Genomic DNA, 22,894 nt, shown 5'->3' with positions numbered 1-22,894 from the left:
TATACAACAGGAAGACAACAGCAGTTTTATTGACGTAATAGCGTTAAAGAACTCGTTTCGCAGAAAATCTGGTGTTGGTTTCGGCGGTGGCATTGTTGGTTCTGAGCGACGAATCATCTTACGCTGGACCGAAAAATCGAGAACGATGCAAATAAAATAAATAATAAAAATTACAGCACATGCACAAAGTGAATGATGATGAGTGGGGCGCAGCTCTGTCCATCTATCCGTCCGTGCATGCGTCTGATCGCGTTGGAGAACGCAGACGGAGCGTGGGTAACACCGACGAGACGCGAGCCAAGCCGAACGCAAGCGTCGTCAACGCGCCCGCCGCTCTACTTCGTCCATGCCCCACCAACGATCCACCACGTACGGCGACTATCCAGGAGACTGAGAGGCACTCGTTCTCCGCGTATCCAGGCATAACACATGCAGCAGCCAATCGAAGAGTAGCGGTACAGCGCCACCTAGAATATCCTCAGTCAACTGCAGTTTGTATGTACTTCTATAAGACAGCGCCGCCTCATATACTGTTCAGGAGATACTGCCTTCTCTTCTTTTTCGTATCTTCTTCTCTCAGTTACGCGTGACGCATGACAAAGTTAGACTAAGAGAAAGCTTCGCCTCTAAAAAAATCCGGTGTAAGAGTTGGGATCGTCCGGGTCGTTCGGGTCCGAGTGGGGATCGAACACGGGTCGCTTGCGTGGTAAGTGGGTGTTCTATTACAGAGCCACTGCTCTGCTTGTAAATTAAGTCGAAGTAACTTGCATACTTTACAACCACACGCGTCCTATACATGTTTCACAAAACATGTACTATCTCGGTAATAATGCGTGGCATAGGTATTGCGATCGGGCGTCACAACAAGCGATTATGATGACTTAATAGTTTAGAGTGGGTAACCCAATACAAAAGGAACAGAGGTTACGGCGCCTTTTCCCTTAAGCTGCATAGCAAGCTCGAAAAGATTTCACGCGCATGATTGACCGTGGTTTAAAGCATGCTACCTATTACACAAAATGCAGCCGTACGCGGAAGCTTCACTTACACAATCCATTTTGAACTCAGTACGCACTAAGAAAAGAATAGCGCTGTCTCGTTCAACTCTTAAAGGCGAAGTTGAAGGGTCGCCCAATTTTTTAAGTACACATATATGCCATATGTCAAGCTGCTTGAAAAGCGCACGCACACACACACACACACGCGCACGCGCGCACGCAAAAGTTTATGGAATCTAAACGGCTGCCGTTGGGTAACCCACTCCTGCGCGAACTTAGTCGTCAACTTGCACGCTCTACTACGCAAACGGCTCGTTGTTGATGTATCTGGTGATCATGTCGTACGCTGCTTCAGGTTGGTCGAACGGGAGAATATGACCTCCGTCCCTGACGATGATTAATGTGCAGCTCTTTACGTTCTTGGCATAGCCTTGCACGCGTTCACCATCGGGTGAGCGCCAGATTTTCTTCTCGGCATTTGCCCATTCTTTGCTGCCCGACCATTGCAAGGTGTTCATGAGAGTCTCGGTGGCGACAGTCGGGACGATCGTGTCTAGGTGACCGCTGTACATTAATACCTGAGGAAGGGAATAAAAAAAAATGATCGAACGCTACACTACGTCACTCACTACACCACTAGGAATATACAGGAACCGCATTAGGGAGGGGCCTTGCGTTCCTTAATACGTGACATTTAAGAAATGATGTTGCCTTAAGTTGTGCCATTTACACATCTTCACGTAGCATTGCGCGCCAGGCGGCATAACAGTAACAAAAACATTACGAGAGCAGAATTTATCTTAAAGAGTACCTCTCGAGCAAAATTCGCGGGACGTTCCCACTTGAAAGTGGAACGCAATAGCGTTACGTGGCGCTGTTGTCATTGCATTATCATTATGTGTCGTTATACTTCTCTGTTTAAGGTACACGCTAGTGGTGCCTTTCTGAAGTACACGCTAGTGGTGCAGGTACACGCTAGTGGTGCCGTTTTCAACTTTCTTTGCAGACCTACTGGAAGCAAGGTTGCGCAATACGCACCAATCCATAATTACAAATTTAGCGGAGTATCAGCTACGCCATAATCACCAATTTGGTGAAGTACCCACTACACGTGTGAGGGAACGCGTGCACTAACCTAACTGCACACTTTGTTGATTAGGCTGATGATGATGCATTGTGACTGAGACATTTGTAACGGGTAAACGAACCACTCGCTACCTAATTTACATGGTATGACACCTGGTCCGATTCTACGCATTAGCCACGCCATACTAAAAGTCTATTAACGCGACTCCATGTCTGCCATGACGCTTGTTAGGAGCGTGGTGGCTTGGGCTAGATGGTATGACATGATGCTTGTTATTCGATCATTCCAGCGACTACAGGTGGCGCAGCGGTAGGTCGAAATGGCGGACGAGACGGTGATGTCACGAGCGTGCATGTCAGCGTCGCAGAGCGTGAAGACGCGTTCATTGGTTCATGAGTACCGAGAGACTGAACCGTAGAGTAACATAGTAAACGTTTACAATGTTACTCTATGCCCGAGCTGGGTCGCAGTTTATCACCGTGTGACAGCTTCGGAGCACGGCTACATGGCGCCGCCTGCGTCGCTGGAATGACCGAATAGCGCGAGAGCAGAACGATCGTCTTCTCTTGTCCCTTCGTCGTCATTTTGTTCTCGCGCTATAACAATCGCATGAATAGGGCCTTCTTGCAAAGCGGTTTCCATAACTGGCGTGACTCTGTGGCGACATACTTCACTGCCACGAGAATGCTTGGGTTTGATTCCGGCGCGAACCATGAGTATTTACTCTATGCACTGAGCTGGTTTTCTCGCTTACGAACAAATGGTGTCTACGCCAACAACGACACTGGATTTTCAGCGACGTATGTAAATCTTTAACTATACCACGATAAAATCGCACAAAATTTTTAAAGAGGGTGTACACTTGGTGTTTCAAAATAAAAATTTTGAAGATATAAGTTCACTGAACGCTGAAAAAAAAATACTGGAAGGACACAGGAACTTGCTAACTAGCGAAGTTTGCCAGTAATGGCATTGTTCATAAAATATAATTACGCAAATTATTGTGAAGCAGTAACTGAGCAGCCGCGTACGACACTTCACAGATGCGATATGCTCAACTGGATTTTAACATCTCGCAGTTTTCACATGCAATCGTAGAATACATACACTCGTGGCCAAACCAAAAACCGTATACAGTTCCGACATGCAACCTGCATCGTCACGCGAGTTAGAGTGGGCCGAACTATACCGAGCTGCACAGCCTTAGAACCAGCCTGGTATATCACTACCTGGAATAGCTCGTAGCTGTCCTGTTGCGTGTAACGATCAATTTCTCACGTTTTCAAAGGGATGTCAAATAATAGCTCGTAGCGGTCTTGTTGAGTGAAACTCACGCTTTCAAAGGAATGTCAATATAAACAGGCATGCATGAAGGTACCTTGTAATTGTCCGCCAGCAGGGCCAGTTTGTTCTTGACAGACTTCATGAGGTCTTGGGCAAAGTGTAGCGTAACTTTCGCGGAAGTGGGGTCGTATGCCACTTGTCCAGTGTGAAGTGCTTTGCGCGCAGCTGGGGTCTTAAGGAACGTCTCGTAGCGCGTGTGTGACTCTGGTTTCTTGGTGCGCAGATAGTTGTAGCCGTACTCGTACCCTGTGTAGTTTCCGAAGAGCGTGGGCTCTCCAGCGACGATGCCTAAAATTAGCTCAGTTGCCAGCAGACTGGCGCTCACGTAGTCCTCGTCACGGATCATGCTCGCCACCTGGCCGCACTGTTCTTGCATGCGATCCGCTTCGCGCCCGTCCAAGAGCCCGATGTCGTACAGGAAGCGACCGTACTGGAGCGTGGTGATGGGGTCTGTAATGCCGTTGCCAACAGCGATGCCCTTGAAGTTGATTGGCACCCGTAGCTGGTCTCTGGACTCATGAAGGAGAGCACCAATGGACGGGACGTACTTTCCTGCGTAGAGGCAATGTACTTAGGGCTATCGTTCGCGAATAGACTCCCAAGTAAATAGCCTGCTCCCATGCTCTCCCCAATGCAACCGACATAATGCCGAAAGGAGAAAATCAAAGTGAGGTGCAGGGTTACGTGGGGAGGGCACGAGGGTGTTACGTTGATTAGTCCATTCAGGCGTGGGCGGTTCAAGTTCAGCTGCAGTTAAGGGTATTTCAGTGGCAAGTTCGTACGCAATGAAATCACATAAAACGAACAAAAGTAAAGAAGATACACACGATGCACCATAGGTTAAAAGACGAATAATACGTTTACGTTATTGGGTATATTAATATGACTAAGTCATTATAATTATCATTATGAGTGAAACGATTGAGAAGGTTTTGCATCAGTTGTATGACAGAGACTGAGTACAGCTATGTGTTGCTATATACGGATTGGTGTGTTAGCTCATTGTGGTATGCGCGCCAACGAGCGAGTGTGTCTGTGTATTCGGCTATGAAAGAAAAAGACGCTGGGGCATGCGTGGAAGAGGCTGGAAAACGAAAACTGGCGGGCAAGAGAGAGAGAGAGAGAGAGAGAGAGAGAGAGAGAGAGAGACGGGCAGACGAAGCTGGGCGTTCGACGCAGTCGGGCGACCGGGCCCAAGTGTCGACGCTCTGGGACGCGATCCACGAGTTCGAGCTACGGGCTTCACGTGGCCGCTGACGTCATTAGCCTCCAACGCTTCCCTGCGGCACGTCATCTTTCGTCACCTCGTGCAAGGCGTTGCCGAACCCTCTGAAGCGACCCGCGCCGCTCGTCACCTCGCGTCGCCCAGCGCGTTCAACTCTCCAAAGGGTGAGCACCCATCCGCGATATGGACTTTCGAAAGGACGATTCACTCCTGACAAACTCTTCTAGTTAGCTTTCTGTTTGCTCTGTTTGCTCGGTTTGTTTTGTACGTGTGTGTGCTCGTTTATTCATGTTTTCATAAAGTGTGACTGTTCCTAAACCTGCAAGCAGCCTCGTCGCTTGTTGGGACCGCTCACGCTCCCAACCATTACATCAGAAAAACGAACCTTGACAATTGCACTCATATACGATGGGCAGAACTGCAGCTGTGTGCGTATGACCTTTTTATTGCTATGTGACCTTCTGCTAGCAAAATGTAAATTTGTTATCTTAACTTGTTTCAGTTGTCTACTTGTTTCAGTGTGCTATATATATGTTTTTTAGCTGTTCACTGCTCATTTCGGGCTCATTTAGCTGTTCACTGCTCATTTCAACCTTTTCATTTTTCCTGTTTTTATTTTTTTTTTCGAAGCAGAACTTATAGAAAAGAAGTAGCCGAGGTAATATAAATCACACCATTTACACGAAAGAACAGAATGGAGGTGCAAATTAACGTAAAAATTAGAACAAAAATAAGTAAAAAGGATGAAAGATGACAAAGCTTTACAAATGGGAACCACATTACAAACCCGTGGCCTCTAACACGGAAGCCCAATACTGTATTTATTGCACCGTTAATGTTTTTCGAAGTTCACTGCACTGGTACGCGAGCAAACATGATAGCAGCTACGGTATACAGTTGGAGACATTGAATACCCAGTCAGCTCCATAATCGTAAGGAATGTTTGCATGCACATAGGTGGTCGAGAACAGAGACTTGTCGGGCTGATGGGGCACTGAGGTATATGTATAGCTCAAGTTTTTCAAAGCACCCGGGTAAATGAGAAGTAATTAAGACAGGTCTATGAGGTCGCTGTTTTCTTTTTTTTTCGCATTCGAACTTAAAGTTTGGCTTAGCTTGCATAAACTTACGTAAGCTAAGCTTACGTTCAGCTTAGCTTAAATTAGGCGCATGAAGCTCCCTGCAATGGAATAACGGGCATAAAATCGATTTGGAGAGTTTTTCATCCGCCACTCCGCCACCACGCTGCTGAGAAAACAAAGAATCTTGCGCCGTTTCTTAAGTTGATGCTCTTTTTACAAATCTGCTTTCTACGCCGGCTTAGCCGGAGTCGTAATCGAGCTTAAGATCAACTTTGCTTGCTAAGCTGCATGTCGAACCATCTGCGCTGTACGTTTGAACACGCTCGTGAACCCGCTTGTGCCCGGCTTGAATCTCAACCAGTGCTCACCAGCATACGATTCTCCAGACAGGTAGAAGTCGTTTGAGGAGTATTCACTGAACAGTGTGAAGAACTGCTGCAGCATCTCCACCATGTCTCTGCTGACATCGTCCTGGTTGGTCGCGTAGCCCTTTTCGCTTTCCGTGAAGCTGAAGCCGGTGCCCACGGGGTTGTCCACGTACAACATCGAAATAGTGCGCGTCCACGTGATGTCACGCAGCTGCGGTTCGATATTTTCGTCGAGGTAGTAAGGACCATGCTCCACGAACAGGCCTTCGAATGAAGACGTCCCTGGTCCGCCCTGTAGCCACAGGAACACTGGGGCTGTTTCAGGGTTTTCCTGCAAAAAAATGAAAACAAATAGGAAAGAGAAGTGGACCACTGGCCAAGTGAATATTCGCGTTTAATATTCTTCGTACATGCTTTCTTTCTCGTTAAACGTCGGCGTCTCAATTTTTATCATGAACCCCGGGTACCTGACAACATACCAACAAGTGCGTCCGCCACGGTAGATCAGTGGCTACAGTGCTGTGCTAATGACCAGAAGGTCACGGGTTCGATCCCGGACGTGGTGATCGCATATCGGTGGAGGCGAAATGGTTGAGGCCCATGTGCTGTGGGATGGCAGTGCACGTAAAAGAACACGGGGTGGTCCAAATTGTCGGAGCTTTCCACTACGGCATCTCTCATAATCACATTTTGGTTTTGGAACATAAAAACACAAATATTGGTATTATAGTCGTATGTGTCATTTGGGCTTGGGTGCGCTGTATATTTCATCGCGAAGTAGTGCAAACCATTCGTTGCACGTCGTCATCAATCGCTTTGGTAATGCTGTGGGGCTTGCGCAGGGCTCTGCCTTAAATTTGGTATCGAGAAAGAGTGCAAGCCTAACAATAGATGCAAAATTAACACTGAACCATCGACAAGCCTTTGATAGTCTCCTGCTATCGGTGCATGGCTGTCCAGGTGCAAAGAAGAGAAGGGGACGAATTTTACGATGTGACATCAACATTCCTCGGCTCCCATTATTGTGGAAAAACTGTATGGTGATAACCCTGCACTTCAAACGATGGAACAAAAGAAAGATGCGATTGAATTATATGGCTCTAGCTTCAGAAGCCAAGGGCTCCGTGATCATAATTATTTAATTAATTAATTAGGAGTTGGTTAATTTATTTGTTTATTCATGAACATCACGGTATCCAATTCGAAACGTTATGTGAGGAGGGTTATACATCATAATTCAAGCAGCACAGAGCGTGAGTTTGTGAATACACAGGAAATTTCTTGTTGATGTGCCTTTACAAAAAGCTATTGTTCTGTTGTGACTACGCTTAGCGTTACGGGGTCCAAATTGTCGGCTTCATTTAGCGTCCAATCTTTCAAAATGACATCAGTCATTCAAATGCACAGAAAAAAAAATCATTTCTTACCATGAATGCCTTGCATCATGGAATAGTAAGCCACTTGATTATGAAGCCAGAATGCTGTGAAATTTGTATTTTCCGCCCGGGACTGGTGAAACCGTTTAAGAGAGATGACATGGTGGACGGCTACAGATCAATTTTGACAACCAAGGCTTCTCTATAACACTCATAGCAAAAAAAAAAAAAAACAACGCTGACACAGCTCTAGCATCCAACGAATGATTTACAAATCAGTGCATGTTAATACAGAACCCAATTAGGAGCACAAGCCAGGCACATATGTTCGAAATTACAATATTTCAAACACCAATAATGCATGGTATGATACATGAATGTCACTTTTGTGCAAAATAGCAGTTAATATGGAGTACCATGAACTTGCCCTGTTCACGTTCTTTCTTTATAAAGGTGGAACAGTACAATGCAAGGGCTTGTTTGCATTTTTGTTTCTATACTCGTAACGCGGTCTATCAAGAGGGACACGTTGGTATACTGAATAATGAAAACTTGGACGCTATTACTGAACTTCGATCTCACCACGAAGCGTTACCCACACTTTCACATTGCAAGGCATGGTGCTGTTATCGCTAAGAAGCTGAACGCCATTTTAATTGCACCCTACATCTGCGATGTATCCTTACGCTCTTCGAAAAAACAAACAAAAATAAACAAAAACGATTTAATAAAGGCGCTGTAGATTCAAAAGAAGGGTGTCATATAAATACAACGAACTGCGACAAAACGCTCTTATAATTTACAGAAACTACTTTACGAAATCAATGTCTCATATAAGCTTGCGAGTCTTATTTAGGGCTTATAATTCTTTTTTCAATACATGAAAAAGAGAAAGTGGGGTTGATACGCTCGACAGTAATCTAACAGGGCTAAAAATAGCAAAGCAGGAAGGCAAGTTGTTCAAACGTTGATACCCACCTTGGCGGGAAAGAACCAGAAAAAGAGGTTACTCCCCAACTTCTTGTTGACCGTGATGAACCCAGAGTAGCTGAGCACATCGGGAAGGTCCCCGATATTGCCTACTTTACTTTTCTGCAACGCTTCTTCGAACTGTTCTGCCTCAATTAGAGGCGTCAGGAACAGTGGCTCTCCCACATCGTCGTCGGAGCTTGACCCATCACCTGAGTAGAATAAGAGCATGGATTTACGTTGGAATTACTTGTCATTAACTGTGATTCGTCTCCTGAGTTATTCATCTAGACAATGTCATCAGCGAATAGCAGGTAACTAAGATACTGTCCATTACATGTTATTTATAACTCTTTCCAATCTATAGGGTTCTGAAAACCTCCAGTAAACACGCAGCCAACAGCGTTGGAGAGATTGTGTCTCCCTGCCTTCCACCCTTCTTTATTGGGGTATTGTCGCTTTCTTCAAGGAGAACTATGGTGGGTGTTGATACGCCGTGGATTTCCTCCAGTAAGTTTATGTAGGGTTCATTGATGACCTGATTCTGTAGTGTCTGGATCACTGCTCACGTATCGACTGAGTCAAATGCCTTCTCGTAATCTGTGAAGGCGACGTATAGGGGTTGGTTGTATTCTGCGCATTTCTCTATCGATTGATAGTATAAATGTGGTCTATAGGCGAGTGCTTTGTACGAAATCCTGCTTGGTCCTTTGGTTGATTAAACTCTAATGTCACCCTAATTTTATTAGCTGTTGTTATCGTAAATAGTTTGTAGAGAACGGACAATAAGCTGGTTGGCCTGTAATTTCTCAAGTCTTTGACGTCTAATTTCTTATGGATTAAGATGATATTGGCGTTCTTCCAAGGTTCTGTTACCCTTCTTGCCAAAAGTCACTTCTTATGTAAGGTAACCAGTTTTTCTAACACCATTTCTCCGCCATCTTTCAGCAGGATCATTGCTACTTTATTCTCACCAGTGGCTTTGCCTCTTCGCATTTATTCTATAGGTCTTTCATTACTTCACCTGTTGTTACTGGTAGGATGTCAAATTACTCTGGGCTATAATTGCTTCTTACGATATCATCCGGGTTGTTTCAGCTTCCGTACATCTCTCTAGAACTCCTCCGCCACCTCAGCTACCCTATCCATATTGGTTATGACATTGCCTTTCTTTTCCCTTAATGCATACATCTGAGTTTTGCCTATGCCTTCTCAGCTTTTAGGCTTTTGCTGCTTTTTACAGCCTGCTCAATTCTCTCCATGTTATACCTTCTGATGTCGGCTACCTTACGCCTATTGAATAATTAATGAAATATAAGATTAATATGCTCAAGAGAAAGGTACATAAATATGTACGAATGTAATAACTATACGTTTTTAAATTGCACAAGCGTACGAAAGGAAAGCAAATGCATTGGTAAGTGCAGAGTTGCAATTCTTGCTAAACATGTAATGACAATAAAACAAGGTGATTCCTTCTTAACGAGCATGATAGCGCGGCTGGAACATCAGTGGCAGTGGTGGCGGTGGACAACAATATACTTCCAAAATCTGCTGTTGCTGTTATCCCATTGCAGCTTTCACTGTAAAAAAAAAAAAAACAAAATCTTAGCTGCTGGATGCGCGTGTACGAAATACACACCAAGGTAGTGAAATATCGAGACCTGTGTACGGACTCGTTTACTGTACGGAATGCCTCCTACAAAATCTGGTGTGTGTGTGTGGATATGTACTGCATCATGGGCACAGGCGTTGGCGCACATTGCAGCGGCGGCTCTGTGGACATGTAGCGCATATGCTCCGCGAAAAGCATTTCATTCTGCGAATGCTTGCTGCCACATTTTTTTGATGTTTTCGGCTCTACGACCGCTAAAAAGCAAGTTAGTTCTATTGATGCAGATTTTATGAGTTCATAAATGGGAGCGTCTGCAGCGGTGGTATAGCGGTTAAGGGGCTCGGCAGCTGTCCCGAAGGTCGCGGGTTCGATGCAAGCCATAGTGGTCGCATTTCGATGGAGACAAAATGAATGAGGCTCGTGTGCTGTACGTGATGTCAGGGCTCGTTAAAGAACACCAGATATTTCCGGAGCGCTCCACTACGGTGTCTCCATTCCTGCTGTTGTGCCCCTGCCAAGTCTCCTGATAGTTGATATATTGACACCTGAAGGTGCCTGTGTACTGTTACTTTTATCAGCGGCTGTTACTGAATGGTGCTGTGAATGCCCGCCACTAAGTGAAATATTGTTCTTACCTTCCCTTGTACCAGTGCTAGTTTCACGCCGAGATAACTTCTTGTAGCTGAAAAAAAAACACCATTGTTACAAATGTAAGCAGCCTCCAATTTTATTCAGTGCTTTTAACCCAGAACTAGTCAACACGTGCTGCCAAAAAGTAATAGAAAAAGACTGTTTATATGGTATATATGCGGTTTGAGCAACAGTGAATATAAGTTACGCTTTATAATAGCCACCACATTCAATGAATCATAGCGTTGTTGGGCAACTTTCACGTACGTGGCAATATTATATAGAGAAGGACATGCGAGTACTTTTTGGTGGTTCAATTAGGCAGTGAAACAGGGTAGGGCTGTTGAAGTACGGCGACAACTCAATCTTCACTGCAGGTCCATGGAGTAAAACATCAGCGAAAGCGCTTTTTAATGCTAAGAGATCCCGATTTCGTGAGTCAAGAGAGAAAAATCCTACTTCAAAAATGTGCTGTTCTGTTCGAAGTCAAATACGAGCCTTGGTGTCCTAGTTAGAATCTTTTTTTTTGTCCACAATTAAGCTCTCCTCGATATTATGTAGGCTAATGATATTCCCCACATTACCGCTGGATGATTCTGTCAAGAAGTTCTGGCTTAACAGATGATTCTACATTAACGCGGGCCTCGATTACCTCAGGAAAGAGAGGTAGGTAGCATCAACTAAAGAAAGTCACCGCTTTACCGCAAAGGCGAAGGGATGAACGCGATAGCAATAGATTGGAAGGTCACGCGCAGGATGGCAAGTAGATGGAAACGTGCCCACGCTTCTCACGCACAAATGACGCACGAAACATACTCAAAGGTAGAGATGAACGTGAATAAGCGTTTCAGTTGTTACTTCGCTTTGTCTGAAAAGCGTGCCCTTTTCGTAAACGGAGGCTATGCAACGATTGCAGTGACCTTTGTGCGCCCGGTAACTACAACAGAATCGTTCCGACGAAACCCAAAGGCTAGTGAAGACGTATGATTCTCCCCACTGCAAGATAAGGGCACGTGATAGAGCGTACATCTGCTTATTCTCTACGCGGGCCAAAGTACGCGTGAGAGATGAGAACCACCACGAGCTCACTGCGCCATCTTTCTGATAACGCGGAAAACACTGTAGTCCCCCCCCCCCCCCCCCGAGATGCCCGTCAACAGCGGTAAGTGGTAGATATGAATAGCTTGCTATTTAAACGGGGAAGGAGGTACCTCTCGGTGGCTGGCCTTGATTACCAGAGGAGAGAGAGGTAGCGTAGCATCAACTGAAGTAATATCCTAATCGGGTGGACCACCTAGAATAGCCTTGTCGAATGGACTACCTAGAAATAAATGCTGTCTATGGACACGACTGCAGCTTCTGCATCTGGGATGGCATTTTCTCTTGTGCACATAACCGTGGGATATTTACGCTGGGTATATCTCGAAATCGCTTCACGCGATGAGCATTGCATGCCGGTGATTTTCAAGTGAAATCCAACCGAAGTTTACTCACATCATGCAGATGTGGGCAAGCTTGGGCATAAAGTGGAACAGTTCGCTCGAGGACAGCCCGGGTACTTTTATACAAATCATACAGTAGAGACAAAAAGTATGTGCAAGTACTAATTGAAAATCAAACCAGCGCGTTACATACATTTTAACTCGCTATAGAGAGAGCCGAGGGCTTAACTAAACGAGGGCGAACATTATCTACTGTGTAGCGGTGTATACATCACAATGACATACGTGTCGGATTCGGGTTTTCAAAGTAAAGGTCAACGGCAATAAACAGAGAGCTGGCATATCAGTTCTCCGTAAACCATGGAATAGAAGAATTGTGCATGAAAAAATATATATTACTATCCCTTCCAACTACTCAATGGATGCAAATCAGCCCGACTTTAAGCTGTAGCTTCGCGTCGCACTTACTTGGGTGGATGCAATTTGTGCATTACGCAACTCGTAATCTTAGCAGCATGTGTTTTCTTAGAACAACCATGTGCACACTATACGTGCAGTATTATTTGAAGAAGCCATCAAAACATGCGTAAAGATATCGTTGAGAGCGTAACTAAAGCCATTGGATACATTTGAATCTGTATACTATTTTGCGGTGAGATGAACAGGTGAAGTGAAGGTACCAGAAGTGTACAGATATTGATAACCGATCTTCGCTTAAGATCGTTCACAGTTTGTTTCACAAGTTTGTAAGAGTCATGTGATTTCACAAGGTCATAAGGGTCATAAGATATGGGATTTCATAAGGGTCAAAAATCGCTTGTGGTGACATGAGAGCAACCACAATGTCATTTACAATAAACCTTAATGAATGAAGAAAAATGAATCAGCATTGATCCAATATTATGTCTTTAAGGAACAGCAGCAAATATCTTTTTCGTTGACCTTCCGCTCAGTTTCCTCACGGCAATGTCAGCCTAATTCTGTAATTTCTTGAAAGTACTGGTTAAAATTATAGATTCGCGACCATATATTCATTGCTGACGACATAACAAAAGCCACATAAGATTGACAACCTAATAGTTACCATTTTTAACTCCTGATATGCTCTTTCTATACCTACGTGTCTCATTCCGTGGGTGGTAGTGGTATCGACTATGGGAACCAAGACGTAATGCTTTGATGACATGCAGTATTCGGTATGGACTTAACTGTACGTGCCACTGGCAGACATGTTTACCACACGAAATGGCGCTTACCTGTGTCCGGGGTTTGCAGAGACTGTAGACGAGAAAGCGACAGCGCCAAGCAGGAGCAGGAGCGCAGGTTTCATTGTGGTGTGCGTATCGTGCAAAAATACCGAAGGGAGAGAGTGTACTCTTTTCATAAAAAGACGGCGTCGTTTGAATGTTTATATGCGAGGCGGCTAATGTAACTTTCAGAACAAAAATATCTTTGCCGTCTGTTGGGCGCTGTAAGGGCGCTTCGAGCCTGTCGTCACAGGAAATGTGACGCGATGTAGTTCACAGGAAGTTCAACCTATCTGTCATGCGCACGTGCACCGCCTGCTGCTGACATCGTTTGCCTGTAAGCCTCGTAACGTTACGTCTGCTGCGGCGTTTCACTCGGACATGGTGGTAGAAGGTGGTATCATAGGGCTGAGCCTCATTTCTCTTTCTTTTTGTTTTTACGATGTCACACGGTGTGCTAGTTGTATAGCGTGAACGGCCCGCTATTGCACAGAATTCCAGACTGGTTTGTCGTTCTCCAGGTTGTTTTCACGATCCTCCACTGAAAATCTCCCTTATCATCGCATCACAGGCGTCTCTTTCTCATAGTACCCACAAGTTTTGTTCGCCTGAGATTCAACATAAGCCTAAAGTGTTGAGATTACGACTGCACAAGGAGGATTCGTTTCGACGAAGAGGTAAGTGTAGAGAAGAAAAACAAATATATCCATTGGGTTGCACTCATAGTAATGCAACGGTTCCACCATATGGTTGTAAATGTGAATATGACGTATGAAGTGTATTAAAAAAACTAGACAAACAAGAATGCTGTCGTATCAAAGTTCAGTGGCAAATCTAAAAAGCTGAAATGTAGATTTATTGTGAGCGTGTTTCCGTTAAAGGTGTTCTTGCGCTAGGGTGCATTTTATACCATTCATTCGTCTTCCACGTTCAAAACGTTTTTTTTTTCAATGGAGGTGAGAAGCATACAGTTATTGACGGAATAGAGCGCAGTAAAACATTTCACACTTTTGAGTTTTCATCAATTTGCTTTTTGCAGTGCACGTAGGCATGAATGTAAGTTTCAAACCATGGGCTACTTATGCTAGCTACAACGAGATATTTAGGAGGACTAGCTCAAAATATCTTAAAAGGTGTGGAGTATAGAACTTAGCCACTACCGCTTACATTGTCTTCAGAGGGGCATTTTTTATGCTTATCAGTTCGACGTCTTTGCGCAGCACATCCTGCAGTACATGCTGTAGTTGTTTTTGTGGCACTACGCATTCGCTGGCACTCCTGATGGCAGATCGAGTATATAAATATTGATACACTGCCATGTCCATTGACTACTCTTAAAGTGTGGATAGCTACGCAACAAAATGTTCGCGTTTGCCAAGCTGACGTATTGCACGCTATGTTGAACTGTCCCTGCTTACTGACCGGATGCAAAAAAACAGGCGAAGCTTTCATTTGTCTTTGACTTTATAAATACTTATCATTTGATAACACACCGTATCGCTAGATCCTTATTTTCTGAGATACTATAGCTGCAGTATATAAAAATATTACTTTGCATGATTGCCATTGAGGCCCTTGAGATGCCGTTTGGTGAGACCATTTGTGTAAGAATATATACTCTGTGCCAACAGGTTTCACAAGTGATTGTCATGCAAAATGTGCTCACAAAGGAGCCGAAATATAGGACATGAAGCACTTACAGGCCGTTTGTCTGTAAGACATTATTGAGTAGTGACTTTAACATGCAGTGAACGACGCACACGTTTCAATGAGTCAGGCCACTTCATGGACTACCACGACGTTCATGTTTGATTGGATGACTTAATACACACAATTCCCCCTTCTCTTCTTTGATGCCATGTTCAGTCATGATGAGGATAAAGTTTATTGACATCCCACTTGAAGCTTAGAAGGACGGAAATCTGAGCTTGGTGGTAAGCAGTCATCATGATCATTTGAAACTTAGCTGCGACAAACAGTGATATCGCTACGGACTTTGTTTATAGGAGCAGCGTGGTGTTCACAATGCCATGGAACGTGAATAGATGGTTAAATAACCGGCGTTATGACACGGATTACGTGCACTGATGGGAGCCAAAGTGAATGCAACTAGTGTGCATCCGCTCAACACCTTGAACACTTGGCCGGGAAACAGCGAACAGGTGCTGGCGCAAAGGGAGTGATACAAGTACAAAATATGTTCAAGTGATCACTTATCATACAGATTTCCATTGATATTATGAGATGTTATTGCAATTGTCCATATATCAATGTTTACTTTCATAAAATTGGAAAAAAGAGACAATCTCGAGTGTAAATCTTCGTTACCATGCTTTACTATGGGTTTAATAAACAACAAGAACGCACGAAAAAAAGACGAAAATGGTTTTATTTTTGTAGATACAAGTAGATAAAAAGTTCATGAGAAGATAGTGGCCTGCAGACGTGAACAGAAATGCAAGCCAGTGCTGTGCCTGAAAAATTTAAGTAAACATCTGAGCTGGCAAACGAGTGCCACCTCCGGGCGAATGCAGGTCTAGATCTTCCTCCATCCTCCTTTTTTCTTCTTTCATAATATTTTTTATCAAAATTTTTACATCACATCTTTTTCTGTTTTGCTTAATCTTTTTTAACGCATTTCTACATCTTCTTGTTTTTTTTATCCTGCTTCACTTATCTTCTTATTTTTTCTATTGAAATTGATTTTTTCTATTGTTCTTTTTTCTATCTCCAGTCATGAGTAGGTAAGTTCGAACATTTTCAGCTAAGTAAAGCAAACACACTGTCGTGTTGGTTACGCTTTCAATATGGTCCTATCGATACTGATCACAAATATTTGGGTCCCCAAAGAAACGCGAGAAGACTTACACCTCTTAGCGAGTTATGCTATATGACCATCAGTTTAGGATTTTCACCAACGACAACATTCGCTCTGACTCTTTTTTCCCGTTGCTTTCTCTCCTCACTCTCATTTCTCTTCCTCAGTGTAGTGCGCAATCATTCTTTATTAGTCCCGAGAATGAACAGCGGCGGCGCTGCAGACATGGCAATGTGACGTCACAGCAAGGACTCGCCTTCTCCACCACCGCTTGTCTCCTTTTTCTGCACCCGAATCGTACCCGCTTTTGAGCGATACGTTGGTGATTGCTCCTCATTTTTGGGACGCACATTTCTCAAGATAAAAAGTTAGAAGTTTCATAACCAGTGAAAGTTATCGATGCTGTAAAGAGTTTGCATAATTTAGCGTAGGATAGGCAGACTCCCGTCCTAACGGCAGATTTACTGTGAAAATTGTTGTTTTCGTTGCTTACTCCAAGAAATGGGTTCTATAGAAAAGATATGCCAAGTGGTGCTAACGTGATTACAACAAGGCGTAGACTACCGGATGGGAAAATAAGTGTGCCGAAATACCACAAATAAAATTAGTGTGTTTCCGATTGCACAAATACATTGCGCTTTACTGTAAAAGTTCACCTGCATCTTCGAATAATCTAAATGATTTGAAAGAATTGAGCTTTCTGCAACGGGAGACTTTACATAAATTTTGCTGTCATAAGCACAAGCTTCACATATTCGGGAAATAAATGAAGTTGTACTGCCACACATAACGATCTAGCAAATTTAGGGATATGTCCGTTTACTCGGAACATATGTACATGTTTCTTCTCAACAGTCGCCCAGGATTGTATAATCGTATATCTTAATTTGCGTGAAACGCTGGAGTGATCAACCGCCGCTTCAGAAGCAGCAATGTTCGTTTCACATAGGAGCACTGCTGGTAGCAACGATTAAAGCACAAACACTAAAGAGTCTAAATGATCAATTTGATGCCGCTATCAGCGAAGTGGCCTAAGTAATTATTATACAACCTTTGCCTCAATGAGGCGATGACTGGTATATGGTACATCATGTCCATGTAAAGGTAATCAGCTACAATGTGAAATTATTTATGAGGTGGTTGTGGTAGTTAGGAGTGCGATAGCACCGTTGCTACGATTCTGCACGAAGATAGAATGTCACAGCAATGAGAATTTCTGCACATAACCTCGACCGCACCTAACCTGAGTAATTTCGGTGAAATGAAGCTCTAAAGCTGTTGTGAGAGAAATGTGAAACCTAACAACCTGTTGAGTGAGCAAGCGCACGAGAAAAACAGACGCAACAACGGTGGTGGTATTCTATGGCGAGCGCATGCGATATATTTTGCGAGACTCAATAATGCAAGCGAGCGAGGGTCTTCGCACATTAGTGAAAGAAGTGTCCGTAGACACGCGCATTTATCCGATAAAAATAACGCTAGAGGAAGGTAAACGCTCATATCTTATATAGCAATCACCCATGAACACCTCAAATTAATGATGTAAATATTGTGTCTTGCGTCTGGAAATCGCATGATTATGCACCAATGAGTGTTGTATCCAAGCAGAAGTGTGTTTTTGGTTTTCACACTCATCGAAATGCCTTTGCCGTTGCCAGGAACGTAATCAATCATCGGGTTAGCAGCGTGACACGCACCTTTTCACCCCTTTCACACATTTCCTACGATTGAGTGCGCGATTGTGCAGAAGAACAAAGTAAACATTTATTGCTTTACCAGGAATATTACCGATTCTGTTTTCGTTGTTCATGTGCAGCTTGAGACAAGTGGAAAGCAAACGCAAACAGCAGAACAGCGCACGAAGCGAGCGCATCATCATGTAGACTCGCGGCGGTGGGCTTCGGGGGCTCCGTGCCGTGACGTCACCCAGGCTTCCCACCAGGAGGCGCCACTCCAACTTCTCCGGGCTAATACTGAGCATGGTCGTGCTAAAATACCTTCTGACTCCCTTTACGTACACCTCCTCATCCTATCGTTAGTCCGTTTCACCCCCATTTATCTTTACCATTACCTGGCTCAAGTAAACCAGGCTAAGCCATGCTTAACCCTCTTCCTTCTTTCCTTCATCCTAACGTGAACATCCCTCTCCCCACTTCTCTTTTTTAACTTCTATACTATGCATGTCTATGCCATGCTCCAGGATAGAAAGGTGGGCTGGTTGGTAGTTCATAATCGTTCAGTGAACTGGGAGCGCGGGGGAACACACACAAGAAGCAGAGAGGCCCACCGTGAGCGGTCGTGCTGTGTGCCTGTTTGCCTTTTGTTTGTGTTCCCCGTGCTCCCGGTTCGCTGAACGATTATGATATGCCATGCTCTGTCTAAATTATACTATATTAGGCTAAGCCATATTTCAACCTCTCCCCTCCTTTTTTCCTTCTTTCCCCCATTCCCCTCCCTCCATCATCACTTCAGTTTTCGATCTATTTTTTATATACACTATTCGATACCTACAGTTCCACTGCCAAATCGTATAGTGTATATAGAAAATAGATCAAAAACTGAAGCGGCAGTGGTTCGCGAGAGCGGCGATCTGGTCTCGTGCTGCACTTCTAAGAACACAACCACCACAGAGGCAGAAGAACTTGCGATTGCTTTGGCAATAGCTCAAAAAGGCACTCGAGTGATTGTCAGCGACTCTAAATCAGCCATTAAAAACTACGATATGGGCAGGATCTCTGCTACAGCCGTCAAAATTCTAAGACAAGGACCAGTACCTGCAGAGTAATCTCACTAGTATGGTCCCCGGCCCATCAAGGTCTGAAGGGGAATGAGAAGGCGCACGCGATCGCCCGAGGGCTCACTTTCCGGTCGATCGACGCTGATCCGCCGCCTTCGCGCGAGCAGCCCCTCTCCACAAGAGACGAACTACGAACGTTTCAGGAAATCACCGCACACTATAAACTCCACCGTAAAATTTATCCAGAGGCAGCTAAACAGCTGAGCAAAAAATTGCCCGCAGCTTCCCTCGGGGGAACACTGAGGAGGATGCGGCGCGTATAATTGGTTAACGGGGTGTTAAAGTGCGACTTACTTGGGTCGATGGCTAAATTGGTTAACGTGGTTGTGAAATGGGGTGTTAAATTGCGACTTACTTGGGTCGATGCCTAAATTGGTTAACGTGGTTGTAGGAGGGGGTGTTAAATCAGTGAACACGTACACACGTATGCGAAAGGGCGGCGCTGGTCGAAGGGACGTCGATCATTGTGTTTGTGGATTCGTTGGCATTCATTTCACCGCGACATTGGACGTCGACGCGCCGTACAAACCAACCGACGAGCGGCAACTGAGCGAGCGAGCGCCGACCTTAAGTATATATACAGCGCGACGGCGCATGCACTGTCAGCTGTTGAATGTTCTCGAAGCGCGACGGCGCATGCGCGCGCGTCAGCTGCCGATGTTCTCGAAGCGTGACGGCGCATGCGCGCTACATTATACACCTAGCGAATGTTCGTGAAGAGGAAAAGCGCACGCGCTGTGTAGAGGAGGGAGGGGCACAGATGGTGGAGGAGTGAAGCGCGCGCGGTGTGTAGAGGAGGAAGGGATGCACAGATGGTGGAAGGAGGAGGAGGAAGCTTGCGGACGGCGCCGCACTACAAGCCTCGAGTATTAGATGCTCCGCATCTAAAAGGAGGAAATTATGTGGCGAAAATTGCAAACCGGGGTGTTTCCAAATCCTCGCCTGTACAGTAAATGACACCCGGAAGTGTTCAACTACAGATGTGCGTACTGCATCAGCACTACGGGTTTAGTGCACATGGTATGGACCTGCCCATCCTACAATGATCCAAGTAGAAACGTAGAATCCTGGGAGGCCTTATTACACAGCCATGACGCCGAAGAACAGCGTCAAGTCATCGGTCTCGCCCTGACCGTCGCCGAGTCCCAAGGGATTCCGGCCGATGGCTAGGGGAATGATGGGGGGCAGAGGCCGAAGCCTCCTCCCCCGTCATTCTAGACGTGTGCAAATAAACGTTATTTCTCTGTCTCTCTGTCTCTCTGTCTCTCTCTCTCTCTCTCTCTCTCTCTCTATATATATATATATATATATATATATATATATATATATATATATATATATATATATATATATATATATATATATATATATATAGTCACAGAACGAGCGCTAAAAATGGGCGCGCCGCCAAATTGTCGCGACGAAACGCCGGAGTGGCGCCGCGAGGTCAAAAGAAAAAGAAAACAAACATCTAAAGGCTCCCCGGGGCGCGCGCTCTCCCCTTGGAAGCGTGGCTTCGCCGACGAACCTCCTCACCCCACATCGGCGGCCGAGATAGCCCGCGAAAGTTTTAGAACGAAAGGGGCGTGGTCATACCGAGTTGAGTCATCGGCCGCGGAGGGCATTCCAACCGTCTCGCCCTCTTCCCAGCCTTCGCTGCGTATCGCGCCGACGAAATGACGAGAACCGTCAGGAATGTCGCGCGCAAGGTATTTAACCGAGCAGCTGAGATGAGAGATCAGGAGAAGACTGAAGTTAACGCCAGAGCGCGTAGGGTATACCGCCGTGTGGTCGGCGAAGGTTTGGTCCGTAGGGACAAAGCAGGAGAAGAAGAGGATTTCCACCTGAGGGGTGAAGGCTCGAGCTACAGGCAAGAGTGTGTGTTTACCGCTATCGAGCGAGGACGCGTGGCGACAGCTGCGTGAGTGAAGCCGACGTGTTCGGGCGAAGAAGTTGGGAGCTTGGAGAGTGGCCAATTGAAGACGCGAGGTTTCCTGGAAGAGAAACTTCGAGGGCGCGAAACGACAACAACGCTGGGCTTTGAGTGAGTGATTCTCGGAAGAGTATCATTCAGACTTTTGTTCCAAGGACTTTGGACTGAATAGGTTTTATATCTCTTTAGTCTTTAAGTGTCTTGGTTGTTCAATGCATGCGACTGCATTGTCTGTGTCCGTTGTTTTGAGTGTGGCTGATTGTACTGTGTAGTACGTTGTTTGATTGGTGACGTATTGTATGTAACTATTGTGGAGTGTGCATTCTTGTGTGTTGTTTTCGATCTGCCATTTTTGAGAATATAATATTTGTTTTGTTTATCAACTCTCGGCTCTGACTTGTTCTTTGGGCCACAGCCGGCGTCTGCTGGCGCGCCAAAAAGGACCATTTCTAAATTGTCCACGCTTTCGTGGTGCGGTTCGGGGGGCCAATACTTCAGCCCTTGGAATTAGCCCGGCGATCGCCTCCCTAATTAACGGGACTGGTGTGACATATATATATATATATATATATATATATATATATATATATATATATATATATATATATATATATATATATATATATATATATACTACACAACGGATGACAATGCTATGCTAGAAGCTGTTCAGCACATACTCGCTTTCCGTGGCGCATACCCGGCGCCAAGTTACATGTCTGCGACAATTGCCTTACCGCGACCTTAACAACTCCATCGTGAAAGTTCTGAAACATGGGGGTCGCTACAGCCAACGTATCGACAAGGGGTCTTGTCTTATTCAAGGCAGCTCCATTCGTAAGGATTACAGCGCAACCCAGAATTAAAGAACCATAGAAAACATGAGTCGACATGTGGGATCCGTACAGGGTTGAAGATTTTTCCCCACGCTCATATTGTTTTGTTAGGCTCATCATTTGTTATTTGTTTTGTTTGTTTGTTGACCTCTATTTGTTAAGCTCATTAAGAGCTGCAGGTCTCTTGAATTCTAAGACGTCGTCTATTTTCTACGCATCCAGACTTTTACGTTTAGAAACTTTCGATAACAGTGCATGAGTACTATTCCACAAGCCGCACGTCATTGATAAACCTGGTGATCATTTCGTATGTAGCCTCCGGTTGATCGTGTGGCGCGATGTGACCGGCGTTCCGGATTATAACTAACGTGGTATTTATCGCGTGTTTGACGTAGCCGTGCACGCGTTGACCATCACTCGAGCGCCAGATCTTCTTCTCGGCCTTCGACCATTGCTCGGACCCCGACCATTCCAGGGAGTACATGAGAGTCTCGGTCGCAGCTGACGAGACGATGATGTCCAGATTACCGCTGTACAGGAGGGCCTTATACGATGAAAGAAACGGAGAAGAGATAAAAAAAAGTCGTGTTAGTGAAGACCGCATTTTCTTCGACTACGCTACCACCAGTGTGTTAAGGAATCTTTGAAAATTGGTATTTTCAAAAGAAGTTAATTAGTTGGCAACAATAGGCCAGTGCCTTAGCGATGATGAAAACATTTATTCAAATTCAAAGATAACGGGAACGGTGAATTTGGAGAATAAACGTTATATGTAACGAAGTTTTGCGCACTATAACACGAAATGATTGAGGAATGTCGTAACGAAGGCCTCCTGCAATTCAAACAGTCTGGTGCTCTGACGTGCGTTGACATCACACAATACACGTGCCTCAAACATTTCACGCCTTCACCAAAATGCCACCACGGCCGGGTTTTTGTACCTGTGACTTTCATGTCAACCGCTGAGCACTTAACTCCTATATCAACGCGGCAGACTTCATCTGGGATTGAGATCCCAAATGTGACTGCAATAACACCTAACGTTATATGATTGGGAGCCATAATAACAATTGTTGGTGTTTCATTTCCCAAAACAACAGTACTATTATACCGGATGTCACAGTGAA

The 22,894-nt window shown here is 44.9% G+C and overlaps 2 protein-coding genes across 3 annotated transcripts in view; both read right to left on the bottom strand.

Moving 5' to 3' along the window:
• On the bottom strand, positions 1-13,970 carry LOC142814535 (venom serine carboxypeptidase-like). Its single transcript, XM_075893384.1, has 6 exons — positions 13,393-13,970; positions 10,700-10,746; positions 8,459-8,661; positions 6,105-6,435; positions 3,464-3,981; positions 1-1,576 (listed from the first exon to the last, which is right to left on the bottom strand). The coding sequence occupies exons 1-6, from the start codon at positions 13,518-13,520 to the stop codon at positions 1,298-1,300; spliced, it is 1,506 nt and encodes a 501-aa protein (XP_075749499.1). The 5' UTR covers positions 13,521-13,970; the 3' UTR covers positions 1-1,297.
• A 7,857-nt stretch (positions 13,971-21,827) lies between these two features.
• LOC142814536 (putative serine carboxypeptidase CPVL) overlaps positions 21,828-22,894 on the bottom strand; it is a 32,416-nt gene continuing 31,349 nt past the window's right edge. For both annotated transcript variants that reach the window (XM_075893386.1, XM_075893385.1), the window contains exon 7: positions 21,828-22,311. In XM_075893386.1, the coding sequence (XP_075749501.1) occupies positions 22,030-22,311 (282 nt within the window). In that variant the 3' untranslated portion in view covers positions 21,828-22,029. The remainder of the gene's footprint in view (positions 22,312-22,894) is intronic.

The sequence above is a fragment of the Rhipicephalus microplus genome, chromosome 4, assembly GCF_043290135.1.
Source record: "Rhipicephalus microplus isolate Deutch F79 chromosome 4, USDA_Rmic, whole genome shotgun sequence".
Taxonomy (NCBI): Eukaryota; Metazoa; Arthropoda; class Arachnida; order Ixodida; family Ixodidae; genus Rhipicephalus; species Rhipicephalus microplus.
This window is presented reverse-complemented; position numbering and strand designations above follow the sequence as displayed.